This window comes from Salvelinus sp. IW2-2015, linkage group LG20 (genome assembly GCF_002910315.2).
Source record: "Salvelinus sp. IW2-2015 linkage group LG20, ASM291031v2, whole genome shotgun sequence".
Classification (NCBI taxonomy): Eukaryota; Metazoa; Chordata; class Actinopteri; order Salmoniformes; family Salmonidae; genus Salvelinus; species Salvelinus sp. IW2-2015.
In genome coordinates, this window is record NC_036860.1 from 31,028,743 (window position 1) to 31,042,634 (window position 13,892).

At 44.5% G+C, this 13,892-nt stretch overlaps 1 protein-coding gene across 1 annotated transcript in view; it reads left to right on the forward strand.

Annotated features, from left to right (window-relative positions):
* LOC111980897 (unconventional myosin-VIIa-like) overlaps nucleotides 1-13,892 on the forward strand; it is a 93,961-nt gene that overhangs the window by 44,982 nt on the left and 35,087 nt on the right. Inside the window, exons 16-25 of the mRNA XM_024011947.2 lie at nucleotides 1,124-1,261; nucleotides 1,478-1,636; nucleotides 1,884-1,976; nucleotides 2,121-2,215; nucleotides 2,537-2,621; nucleotides 2,875-3,093; nucleotides 5,770-5,967; nucleotides 6,432-6,551; nucleotides 7,551-7,757; nucleotides 10,839-11,018. Coding sequence (XP_023867715.1) covers nucleotides 1,124-1,261; nucleotides 1,478-1,636; nucleotides 1,884-1,976; nucleotides 2,121-2,215; nucleotides 2,537-2,621; nucleotides 2,875-3,093; nucleotides 5,770-5,967; nucleotides 6,432-6,551; nucleotides 7,551-7,757; nucleotides 10,839-11,018 — 1,494 coding nt within the window. The remainder of the gene's footprint in view (nucleotides 1-1,123; nucleotides 1,262-1,477; nucleotides 1,637-1,883; nucleotides 1,977-2,120; nucleotides 2,216-2,536; nucleotides 2,622-2,874; nucleotides 3,094-5,769; nucleotides 5,968-6,431; nucleotides 6,552-7,550; nucleotides 7,758-10,838; nucleotides 11,019-13,892) is intronic.

Here is a 13,892-nt window from a genome sequence, read left to right on the forward strand (position 1 = left end):
CATAATTTATAGATTGGTAGGTAAGGATGCTCTAGAGCGGCTAGATGTTCTTTACCATTCGGCCATCAGATTTGCCACCAATGCTCCTTATAGGATACATCCCTGCACTCTATATTCCTCTGTAAACTGGTCCTCTCTGTATACCCGTCGCAAGCCCACTGGTTGATGCTTATTTATAAAACCCTCTTAGGCCTCATTCCCCCTATCTGAGATACCTACTGCCACCCTTATCCTCCACATACGACACCCGTTCTGCCAGTCACATTCTGTTAAAGGTCCCCAAAGCACACACATCTCTTCAGTCAAAGACTCAATGATGGACACTCTTACTGACAGTTGTGGCTGCTTCGCGTGATGTATTGTTGTCTCTACCTTCTTGCCTTTGTGCTGTTTTCTGTGCCCAATAATGTTTGTACCATGTTTTGTGCTGCTACCATGTTGTTGTCATGTGGTGTTGCTACCATGCTGTGTTGTCATGTGTTGCTGCTATGCTATGTTGTTGTCTTAGGTGTGTCTTTATGTAGTGTTGTGGTGTCTCTCTTGTCGTGATGTGTGTTTTGTCCTATATTTTTTATTTTTAAGTCCCCGCAGGCCGTCATTGTGAATAATAATTTGTTCTTAACTGACTTGCCTAGTTAAATAAAGGTTAAAAAATAAAATCAACATTTTAAAAATGAATAGATTTGGTAGATAGTTTTTCATTATTTTCACCTCCCCACATTAGAATTGGAAGAGGAAGTGTAATCTCTAGCATAGCCTATTAGAAAGGTAACTCCAAACACATTTTCTCTAAGAGCAGCTGTTAGCTGGTTAAACAAAGGTTAGCATGTGTTGGCAAAAATGTATGTCCAAGTCAAAAAAGCTTACCATCAGCCAGTGGCACTTGCCGCACTGGTTGCCTATTTGCTGGTGCTGTTGTTCAATTGTAATTTCAATTTGTGGTATACATATTGATTCTTGAAGAATATGACTTATACATGGCAATCCTTTCATCCATAGCTCGGTCTATGAATTTTAGAGTTGTTAAATTTTCCCAGCCCCATTCCCTCAGATTAGCAAACAAAGTGTCAGGGTCAGGTTGTTAAAATTACAAATACATTGCTCTGTGTGTGTGTGTTGCCAGGGTATGGAGACCAGGAAGCGTTCCCCTACTCTGAGCAGCCAGTTCAAGCTTTCTCTGGAGCTGCTGATGAGAACCCTCAATGTATGTCAGCCTTTCTTTGTCCGCTGCATCAAACCCAACGAGCTCAAGAAACCCATGGTGAGTCCAACCTGACGAACAAACTAGTATGAAAGAGTGTGTGTGTGGGTGGGGGTGTATTTGCCTGTGTGTGTGCGTGCATGTGTGTGTACATGCCTGTGCGTGTGATTGTGTGTGTGATTGCGTGCGTGCCTGTGTGTGTGTGTGTCACGATGTTCGTGTACCATTCACTTACAGCTGTTCTCTTTAACTATGTTTGTGTGTCTGTCCATCTAGCTGTTTGACAGGGAGCTGTGTGTGCGTCAGCTGAGGTACTCTGGGATGATGGAGACCATTCGTATCAGACGCGCCGGTTACCCCATCAGATACACATTCGGAGAGTTCGTAGACCGTTACCGTGTCCTCATGCCCGGAGTCAAACCTGCCAACAGACAGGTTAGCAGAGCTGGGCCCTGTCCATTAGGCACCAAACGAGAAAAAAAAAAACAGACTGAAACGAGGGCCTCCTGGACTTTTCCAATAAGAAACACTTGTTTTCTGTTCCAAAATGTTTTAGAACATCTGTTTTCTGTCCTAATGAACACAACCCTGCTTTCGATTATATTACTATGTTCTGTTACTCTACTTCAGGATGGCTATTAGTTCAGAGAGGTGTCATTCATTCCCTGGTGTTTTCTCATAGGAGGACCTGAGAGGGACGTGTCAGAAGATAGTGGAGGCTGTTCTTGGACGAGATGACGACTGGGAGATTGGGAAGACCAAGATCTTTCTTAAGGTGACTAGATTTCATTGATTGCAAATCGACATATTATCATATTTTCACCTACATTATTATACATATTACGATAAAATAAACAGTGCACTCTCTCTCTCTTTCGCTCCCGCCTCCCACCGCTCTCTCTCTCCCTCTCCGTCTCAGGACCACCATGACATGCAGCTGGAGATAGACAGGGACAAGGCCATCACTGACAAGGCCATCCTCATCCAAAAGGCTGTACGAGGAATGAAGGAGAGGTGAGGAAGGAGGGAGTAGAGGGGGGAGAGGAAATAGGATGGGCAAGAGGGAGGGTGAGAAGGGGGGAAAGGGGACATGCGTTGGTGGTGGGGTGGGGATTCGGTGAAGGATCCTCTTTAAGTTCCGATCTTTGTTTTGTTTATCCATATTGTACTTAGGGACAACGTTTAACTTGTCCCTCATAGATCGAATTCAGATACTACCGTTGAATTGTCTGGATATTTCAATTCACAAATGTTGTGTTTGAGAGCTACGGTATTATATAATATGTTTCCATATGCACCTCTCCCCACCCCTCCCTCCCCCTGTGTGTTTTCCAGGACTAACTTCCTGAGGGTGAGGAGGTCAGTGACACTCATTCAGAAGATGTGGCGCGGCTATCGGTGCAGGAAGGACTACAGTGCGGTGAGTTCTTCTATATCCATGATTACTGACGTTTCACAACCGTACATTTCATGGATGGTTCACTTGGACATATCCCTGGGCAGGAATGACATTTAGTCCCTTAATGAACATTCCTTAAAAGAACGTCCCACAGTTACTGAATTATGGGTTGTAGTTATGTTGCTATAACGTTATAGTTGTGTTATATTGGTGTAGTTATTTTGTTAGAATGTTATATTGGTGTTTGAGAGTATTGTTGGTGTCTCCTCACTAGATGAGGGTCGGCTTCCTGCGCCTCCAAGCCCTCTATAGATCAAGAAAACTCTTTGTCACCTACCAATTGGCCAGGACTTGCGTCACTCAAATACAGGCCCGTTGCCGTGGTTTCATGGTGAGGCAGTCTTTTTGGAGGCAGCTGCATGCGGTGATCACCATCCAGGCATACGCCCGGGGCATGATCGCACGGAGGGTTACCCAGAGACTCAGGGCAGAGGTAAGATGCTACACTACTCATAGGCATATGCATACACACAGAGATAGGCACACAGACACAAAGCAAGGCAACAGGGCTAAAGTAAGGCAATTTAAATCTGATCAAATCAAATGAAACTTTATTTGTCACACGTGTCGAATACAACAAGTGTAGACCTTACTGTGAAATGCTTACTTACAAGCCCTTAACCAACAGTGCAGTTCAAGAAGAGTTAAGAAAATATTTACCAAATAAACTAAAGTAAAAAATCATCAAAAGGAACACAATAACATAACAATAACGAGGCTATTAACAGGGGGTACCGGTACAGAGTCAGTGTGCGGGGGTACAGGTTAGTTGAGGTAATTTGTACATGTAGGTAGGGGTGAAGTGACTGTGCACAGATAAACAGTAAGTAGCAGCAGGGTACAAAACAAATGGGGGGGGTGGGGGGGGTCAATGTAAATAGTCCGTTGGCCATTTGATTAATTGTTCAGCAGTCTTATGGCTTGGGGGTAGAAGCAGTTAAGGAGCCTTTTGTTCCTAGACTTGGCACTCCGGTGCCGCTTGCCGTGCGGTAGCAGAGAAAACAGTCTATGACTTGAGAGACTGGAGTCTCTGACAATTTTATGGGCTTTCCTCTGACACCGCCTATTATATAGGTGCTGGATGGCAGGAAGCTTGGCCCACGTGATGTACTGGGCCGTACACACTACCCTCTGCAGCACCTTACGGTCAGATGCTGAGCAGTTGCCATACCAGGTGGTGATGCAACAGGCTCAGGATGCACTCCATGCTGCAGCTGTATAACCTTTTGAAGATCTGGTGACCCATGCCAAATTTCTTCAGACTCCTGAGGGGTTTTGTCGTGCCCTCTTCACGAGTGTCTTGGTGTGTTTGAACCATGATGGTTTGTTGGTGATGTGGACACCAAGGAACTTGAAACTCTCGACCAGCTCCACTACAAGCCTGTCGATTTTAATGGGGGCCTGTTCGGCCCGCCCTTTCCTGTAGTCTACGATCAGCTCCTTTGTCTTGCTTACATTGAGGGAGAGGTTGTTGTCTTGGCACCAGACTGCCAGTTCTCTGACCTCCCTTTAGGCTGTCTCATCATTGTCGGTGATCAGGCCAACCACTGTTGTGTCGTCAGCAATCTTAATGATGGTGTTGGAGTCGTGTTTGTCCACGCAGTCGTGGGTGAACAGGGAGTACAGGAAGGGACTAAGTACAAACCCATGAGGGGCCCCAGTGTTGAAGATCAGCGTGGCAGACGTGTTGTTGCCTACCCTTACCACCTGGGGGCGGCCCGTCAGGAAGTCCAGGATCCAGTTGCGGAGGGAGGTGTTTAGTCCCAGGGTCCTTAGCTTAGTGATGCGCTTCGTGGGCACTATGGTGTTGAACGCTGAGCTGTAGTCAATGAACAGCATTCTCACATAGGTGTTGCTTTTTTCCAGGTGGGAAAGGGCATTGTGGAGTGCGATTGAGATTGCGTCGTCTGTGGATCTTTTGGGGCGGTATGCAATCCGTCTGGCCCTGCGGCTTTGTGAATGTTGACCTGTTTAAAGGTCTTGCTCACATCGGCTACCGAGAGCGTTATCACATAGTCATCCAGAACAGCTGGTGCTCTCGTGCATGCTTCGGTGTTGCTTGCCTCGAAGCGAGCATAAAAGGCATTTCGCTCGCCTGGTAGGCTCGCGTCACTGGGAAGCTCGCGTCTGGGTTTCCCTTTGTAGACCGTAATAGTTTTCAAGCCCTGCCACATCCGACGGGCGTCAGAGCCGGTGTAGTAGGATTAAATCTTAATCCTGTATTGAGGCTTTGCTTGTTTGATGGTTCGTCTGAGGGCATAGCGGGATTTCTTATAAGCATCCGGATTAGTGTCCCGCTCCTTGAAAGCGACAGTTCTAGCATTTAGCTCGATGCGGATGTTGCCTGTAATCCATGGCTTCTGTTTTGGATATGTCCATACGGTAACTGTGGGGACGACGTCGTCGATGAAGCTGATGACTGAGGTGGTATTCTCCTCAATGCCATTGGATGAATCCCGGGAACATATTCCAGTTTGTGCTAGCAAAACAGTTCTGTAGCGTAGCATCCGTGTCATCTGACCACTTCCGTATTGAGCGAGTCACTGGTACTTCCTGCTTTAGTTTTTGCTTGTAAGCAGGAATCAGGAGGATAGAATTATGGTCAGATTTGCCAAATGGAGGGCGGGGGAGAGCTTTGTATACATCTCTGTGTGTGGAGTAAAGGTGGTCTCAAGTTTTTTTCCCCTCTGGTTGCACATGTGACATGCTGGTAAAAATTTGGTAAAACTTATTTAAGTATGCCTGCATTAAAGTCCCCGGCCACTAGGAGCGCCGCTTCTGGATAAGCCTTTTCTTGTTTGCTTATGGCCTTATAGAGTTGGTTGAGTGTGGTCTTAGTGCCAGCATCGGTTTGTGGTGGTAAATAGACGGCTATGGATAATATAGATGAGAATTCTCTTGGTAGATAGTGTGGTCTACAGCTTATCATAAGGTACTCTCCCTCAGGTGAGCAAGACCTTGAGACTTCTTTAATATTAGACATCGCACCAGCTGTTATTGCCAAAAAGACACACACCCCCACCCCTCGTCTTACCAGCTTCTAGAAACATTTAAGAACATTTATGAGAATTTGTAAGTGATTTAAACAACTCTCTCCCCCATTTCTCAGCACCGGCGGCGCCAAGAGGCAGAGGGCCAGCGTCTGGTTGAGGAGGAGCGTCTGAGGAACCAGATGACGGTGCGACGGGCGCGGGCCGAGGCCGAGAGGAGTCACAAGGAGCGCCTGGCCGAGCTGACCCGTCAGGAGGAGGAGAGGGAGATGGAGGCACGGGAGGAGGCACGACGAAAGAAGGAGATGGTGGAACAGGTTCCTAAAGCACCTTAGTTGTTTACTTAGGGGCAAATCTTAACTTCCACTTTAGTCAAATTTTCCCTTAGTCATGAATTGATGTTAGGTCACAAATTTGAATTAAATGTAAGTTAAGATTTGTTCTATAAAGAGGTTATGTGGAGGTTTTGAATCATTTCAACCAGAAGTAGAGCTCACAAGCTAAAATAGCCTATTAATTAACCTATTCAATATTAATACTACCCAATATCTTGTCTTTAGTTTATCTGGTAAACTTTCATATCATACTCTGTCGACTTACGTTTTTATTGTTCACATGATCAATGTATTACCCATTTTGGTTTTCTCTTCCTCACCTGCATATGCAATAGTCAGTCCCAGATCGGTTCATGCTGTCCAAGCTACACATAGAGTACCCTGTGTTATATGTTTGTTGTCCTTTGTTTTTACTCTGTGCCTATAACTCAACCTCAACCCAACAGGTGGAGCGGGAGAGGCAGCAGCCTGTGGACCACTCAGACATGGTGGACCAGATGTTTGGCTTCCTGGGGAACACAGGGGCACTGCCCAACCTGGAGGGACAGGGGCCGGCCGGCTTCGAGGTGAGATGGGGGGGGTTAGGGGCGGTGGTGGGAAGTATGGCAGTAGATACTGTCTGTGTAGGTACAGTGGTGTATGTGCAAGGGGTAGGGGTATAGATGTAAGGGGTATGGGTTTAGATGTAGGATGTGTGTGTCTGTGTGCCTTGATGTATATGTCTGTCTGTCTGTGCGTGGGTGGGTGGGTGGATGCACCTGCCTGTATCCCTGCCTACATGTGTGCCTCACTGGCGTAGCACACACACCCGCAGCCTCCGCAAGGACCCTCCCCCCCCCCCCAAATAGCTCTCATCAGGTTTGTCTCAAATCCTAAATGAATCAGGAATGAGCAGGGTCAACTACACCCTTATTCATGTCCTCATTACATGTAGTGCAACAAGACCTCTGTTCTGCAACATATGTTTAAACAATTGAAGTATTTCTAGAAAAAAATCTTGAAAAAATACTGGAGCTCTTAATAGTGCTATAAACAAAAATAAGTTTTGAGATTTGTATTACAGATTTGTTCAAATTAAACAGCAAAGGCCTTAAAATAATTATAAAAATGAAATGCCTTTTATGGTGTCTGGCAAAGTTGACATAAATCCAGTTAGTTGCACTTTACGATTAAAACAAGTAGAATTAGGAGGCTGATACTTTGGTCTATTAAAATATATATTTAAAATGTTGTTCATATTTTTGTGGAAAATGTTGAGATTGTCTCATCTTTCCAGAATCCCTGAGCTCTAAAACAGCAACATTTTCTCTCCACCTCATGGCACAATATGTAAAATAACATGAGATTAGCTATAAAATGGACATTTCTCTCCCCGATGGCAAAAAAAGATCCCTTTCTCAGACCATGTCAATATTCTGGGGGAGAAAATGGTATCAGTGCAAAACTGCGCTATGCCACTGGTGTGCCTATGTGTGTGTGCGCACATGTGCCTCTATGCGTGCCTGCTTCCCTCCCTCTGTGCATGCCTCTGTGTCTCTGTGTCTGTTTACATGGGTGTGTTGTAGGACCTGGAAGTGGCTCTGCGGGCCGAGGGGGAGGAGAAGGACTTAGACGAAGCTCTCCCTCTGCCTGACGACGAGGAAGAGGACCTGTCGGAGTACAAGTTCTCCAAGTTCGCCACCATGTACTTCCAGGGCACCACCACACACACATACGTGCGGCGCCCGCTCAAGCAGCCTCTGCTCTTCCATGAGGATGAGGGTGACCAGCTGGTGAGTTGACCTCTGACTTTTGACCTTTTACCAATCGTGTGCGTGTTCGCCATTGTGGTCCTACAGCTTTGCACATGAGCCCTGAGTCATGAGTGTCTAACTGAATATTACCTTAACCCCACTCAGGCTACCCCCCCACACACACAATCAATTTCAGATAATTTGGGCACGAAATTAAGAACATACTAATACCTAACGGAACTTTTGTGTGTGGAGGAGGGGGGACAAACATACTAAAGTTAACATTTGGTGACTGCAGCCAGTTAAACCAAACCAAAGATGGCTGTCTGTCCAAATACTGCTTACTGGGTCAGGAAACCAATACAGTGCCTTACAAAATTATTCAGACCTCTTGGATTTCTTTGTAAAACATTTTATTGTGATACAAAGAGGGATTATAATGGATTTAATTGTAATTTTATTGTCAACAATCAACACAAAATACTCTGTCAAAATGGAAGAAAATAAATTAAGTTAAATAAAAAAATATATAACTAAAATATAGTCGTTGCGTAAGTATTCAGCCCAAATGGCTACAGAGGTCAATGGCTGTAATGGGATAACTGAGTATGGATCAACACCATTGTAGTGTCTCCACAATAATGACCTAAATGATGGAGTGAAAACAAAAAAACAAATATACAGAATACAAATATTTGAAAACATGCAATTTGTATGCAACAAGGCACTAACTGCTTCCTTATTTTCGAGCATGGTGGTGTCTGCATCATGGTATGGGTATGCTTGACATCAGCAGATACTGGGTAGTCAGGATGAAAAGAAACGGGATGGAGCTAAGCACAGGCAAAATCCTAGAGGAAAACCTGCTTCAGTTGGCTTTACACCAGAGACTGGGAGAGGAATTCACCTTTCAGCAGGACAATAACCTCCAACACAAGGCCAAACTTACACTGGAGTTGCTTACCAAGAAGACGGTGAATGTTCCTGAGTGGCCAATTTACAGTTGTGACTTAAATCTGCTTGAAAATCTATGGCAAGACTTGAAAATTGCTATCTATCCATGATCACCAACATCTTGACAGAGCTTGAAGAATTGTGAAAATAATAATGGGCAAATATTGCACAATGCAGATGTGCAAAGCTCTTATAGACTTACCCAAGAAGACTCACAGCTGTAATCGATGCCAAAGGTGTTACTAGCATGTATTGACTCAGGGAGCAAAATACTGTACTTATGCAATGACTATATTTTAATTATTTAATTTGTGCTTATCTTTTTATGTATGTGTGGTGTGTGTGTATGTATATAATATATATGTGTGTGTATATACAGTGGGGAGAACAAGTATTTGAAACACTGCCGATTTTGCAGGTTTTCCTACTTACAAAGCATGTAGAGGTCTGTAATTTTTATCATAGGTACACTTCAACTGTGAGAGACAGAGAGACAAAAATCCAGAAAATCACATTGAAAATCACATGCATTTTATTAAGCAAATTAATTACTTAAAAATCATATATATACATACATACAGCGCATTCGTAACGTTTTCAAACCCCCCTGACTTTTTTCACAATTTCTTACGTTGCAGCCTTATTCTAAAATGTATCAAATAGTTTTTTTCCTCATCAATCTACACACAATATCCCATAATGACAAAGCAAAAACAGGTTTTTAGATTTTTTTGCAAATGTATACAAAAATAAAAAATCACATCACATTTACATAAGTATCCAGACCCTTTACTCAGTACTTTGTTAAAGCACCTTTGGCAGCGATTACAGCCTCAAGTCTTCTTGGGTATAACGCTGCAAGCTTGGCACACCTGCATTTGGAGAATTTCTCCCATTCTTCTCAACAGATCCTTTCTGTCAGGTTGGATGGGGAGCGTAGCTGCACATCTATTTTCAGGTCTCTCCACAGATGTTCGATAAGGTTCAAGTCCGAGCTCTGGCTGGGCCACTCAAGGACAATAAGAGACTTGTCCAAAAGCCACTCCTGCATTGTCTTGGCTGTGTGCTTAGGGTCGTTGTTTAGTTGGAAGTAATCCTTCCCTCCAGTCTGTGGTCCTGAGCGCTCTGTAGCAGGTTTTCATCAAGGATCTCTCTGTACTTTGCTCCGTTCATCTTTCCCTCGATCCTGACTAGTCTCCCAGTCCCTGCCGCTGAAAAACATGGTGGGGGGGATGGTGCCAGGTTTCCTCCGGATGTGACTCTTGGCATTCAGGCCAGAGTTCAATCTTGGTTTCATCAGACCAGAGAGTCTTTAGGTACCTTTTGGCAAACTCCAAGCGGGCTGTCATGTGCCTTTTACTGAGGATTGGCTTCCTTCTGACCACCCTATCATGAAGGCCTGATTGGTGGAGTGCTGCAAAAATGGTTGTCCTTCTGGAAGGTTCTCCCATCTCCACAGATGAACTCTGGAGCTCTGTCAGAGTGACCATCGGGTTCTTGGTCACCTCCCTGACCAAGGTCCTTCTCCTACAATTGCTCAGTTTGGCCGAGTGGCCAAACTTCTTCCATTTAAGAAAGATGGAGGCCACTGTGTTCTTGGGGACCTTCGATGCTGCAGAAATGTTTTGGTACCCTTCCCTAGATCTGTGCCTAGACACAATCCTGTCTCTGAGCTCTACGGACAATTCCTTCGACCTCGTGGCTTGTTTTTTTCTCTGACATGCACTGTCAACTGTGGGAACTTGTACAGACAGATGTGTGCCTTTCCATATCACGTCCAATCAATTGAATTTACCACAGGTGGACTCCAATCAATTTGTAGAAACATCTCAAGGATGATCATTGGAAACAGGATGCACCTGAACTAAAATGCTAGTTTCATAGCAAAGGGTCTGAATACTTATGTAAATAAAATAAAAATATTTCTGTTTAAAAAAATAACACAATTTATCAAAAATGTCAGAAACTGTTTTCGCTTTGTTATTATGGGGTATTGTGTGTAGAGTGATAAGCAAAAACATTAATATAATCCATTTTAGAAAAAGGCTGTAACGTAACAAAATGTGTAAAAAGGGAAGGGGTCTAAATACTTTCCGAATGCACTATAATTTAGCAATTTGGCCAAACAATCTCTTGAAAACCAATCCCAATCCCCCCATCCCCCAGGCAGCGCTGGCAGTGTGGATCACGGTGCTGAGGTTCATGGGGGACCTGCCTGAACCGAAGTACCACATCGCCATCAGTGACGGCTCAGAGAAGATCCCCGTCATGACCAAGATCTACGAGACGCTGAGCAAGAGGACCTACAAGAGAGAGCTGCAGGAGCTCCAGACTGTGGAGGCAGAGGTGAGGGTGAGCTCTGAAGTGAAGCCTCCCCTAGGTACAGATTCAGGATCAGCTTCCCCTCTCCTAAACATAGTTGAGACAGGGGATAGAATGTGGGTGGGAAGAGTGGGGGAGGGGGTAAAGGAAAGATAAATTAGTGAGAAGAAGAGAGAGTGGGTTGAAGTAGGGTGGGAAGAGAAGGGATGAAAGGGAGGACGTGAGAGAATGTGGGGTTGAGGAGTCGGGGGAGGTGTGCAAAAAGGTGTTTGTGATTATTTATTTTGCCCAAATTTGAATGTTGTGAAAAACTTCCAGCGCGCGTTTACTGTGAACACTGAGGCTGTACCCGCTTTAAGTTACAGTTTTAACAGTGGCCAAGTAGACTACTGTGGCTATTTGATCATACTGCAGGCCTACCAGAGTGTCCTTCCATCAAAAACAATGGAGAAAATGCAGCCCATTTAAATGTTAACATGGAAATAGCTGTTCTATCATTCAGCCTTCAGTAGCATCCAAAGTGCGATTTTCAATATAGGCCTACACTCCATGAGGCCTGTATTGAACACAGGGCTTGACATTAACCTGTTTATCCACTTGTCCTTCAGACAAGGAGGTAACTGACAATGTTGTTCAAATCAAATGTTATTTGTCACATGTGCCGAATACAGGTGTAGACCTTACCATGAAATGCTTACTTACAAGCCCCTAACCAACAATGCAGTTCAAGAAATAGAGTTGAGAAAATATTTCTTAAATAAACTAAAGTAAAAAGTAACACAATAAAATAACAATAACGAGGCTATATGTGGGGGGTACCGGTACCGAGTCAATGTGCGGGGGTACAGGTTAGTCAAGATAATTTGTACATGTAGGTAGGGGTAGAGTGATTAGACATAGGGGGGGGGGGGGMTCMTKAATGTAAATAGCCCGGGTGGCCATTTAATGAATTGTTCAGCAGTCTTATGGCTTGGTGGTAGAAGCTTTTAAGAAGCCTTTTGGACCTAGACTTGGCACTCCGGTACCGCTTGCTGTGCGGTAGCAGAGAGAACAGTATATGACTTGGGTGACTGCGATCTTTTAAAATGTTTTGAGCTCTCCTCTGATACTGCCTAGTATGTAGGTCCTGGATGGCAGGAAGCTTGGCCTAAGTGATGTATTGGGCCATACGCACTACCCTCTGTAGCGCCTTACGGTTGGATGCCGAGCAGTTGCCATACCAAGCGGTGATGCAACAGGTCAGGATGCTCTCAATGGTGCAGTTGTTGAACTTTTTGAGGATATGGGGACCCGTGCCAAATCTTTTCAGTCTGCTGAGGGAAACGGTGTTGTCGTGCCCTCTTCACGACTGTGTTGGTGTGTTTGGACCATGATAGTTTGTTGGTGATGTGGACACCAAGGAACTTTAAACTCTCGACCTGCTCCGCTGTTGGGTTATTTGATACAAGAAACTACTTTGCAAAATAAAATGCATTAATATTCCCATACCATTATTACAGAGAATCAGACAAATTATGCTACTCTCTGCCTATTGGCTACTTAGCTTATTCAAGCCTGTCTCAAAATACAACACTGCCACCTTTAAGAGAAAAAAAAGATGTTTACCTGACTTGCTTTTCAAAGATGTCGAGAAATGTACACGTTTTGTGCTCTTGTAGGAAGCAATCACTCCCCTATTGCTGACTACAAATGATCTACAACTGGGCTAATAACTCACTAACTAGCAAAGTATATGAACAAAATGTGCATATAGACCTACTGCAGCTCTGATTGTTTATGCCGCACTGGTCTGTATAGAGTAGGTGCTGAGTAGTGCATGCCAATGCAATAGAATCCTACTCCGATGCTTTCTGCCTACAACAAATCTCTTGCCTACAGTAGTTTGTTTTGTTTCTGTATGTTGCATTGAAAGTGGTTAATATTGCGTTGATTCGATCACAATTGCCACAGTAAAGGGAAATTAACAGGGAAAACTTTAGAACAGTGGTCACAAACCTTTTCTGAGTCAAAATCACTTTGAGTCAAAATGCAAGTCGAGATCTACCACTCAGATTTTTTTTTTAACATGACTTAAAAAACATAAGCCAAATGCAGCATTAACCAATTAAAAACAGTACTGTAGCAATGATGTTTGTAAAGTAGGCTATAGGCCCAAATCATTATCACCGCATATTGGCTTTGCTTGAATTGCCCTGCCAATGAATTGTTGTTCAGGATTTAAAAATATACACTGCTCAAAAAAATAAAGGGAACACTTAAACAACACAATGTAACTCCAAGTCAATCACACTTCTGTGAAATCAAACTGTCCACTTAGGAAGCAACACTGATTGACAATAAATTTCACATGCTGTTGTGCAAATGGAATAGACAAAAGGTAGAAATTATAGGCAATTAGCAAGACACCCCCAATAAAGGAGTGGTTCTGCAGGTGGTGACCACAGACCACTTCTCAGTTCCTATGCTTCCTGGCTGATGTTTTGGTCACTTTTGAATGCTGGCGGTGCTTTCACTCTAGTGGMAGCATGAGACGGAGTCTACAACCCACACAAGTGGCTCAGGTAGTGCAGCTCATCCAGGATGGCACATCAATGCGAGCTGTGGCAAGAAGGTTTGCTGTGTCTGTCAGCGTAGTGTCCAGAGCATGGAGGCGCTACCAGGAGACAGGCCAGTACATCAGGAGACGTGGAGGAGGCCGTAGGAGGGCAACAACCCAGCAGCAGGACCGCTACCMCCGCCTTTGWGCAGGAGGAGCACTYCCAGAGRCCTGCYAAATGACCTCCAGCAGGCCACAAATGTGCATGTGTCTGCTCAAACGGTCAGAAACAGACTCCATGAGGGTGGTATGAGGGCCCGACGTCTACAGGTGGGGGTTGTGCTTACAGCCCAACACCGTGC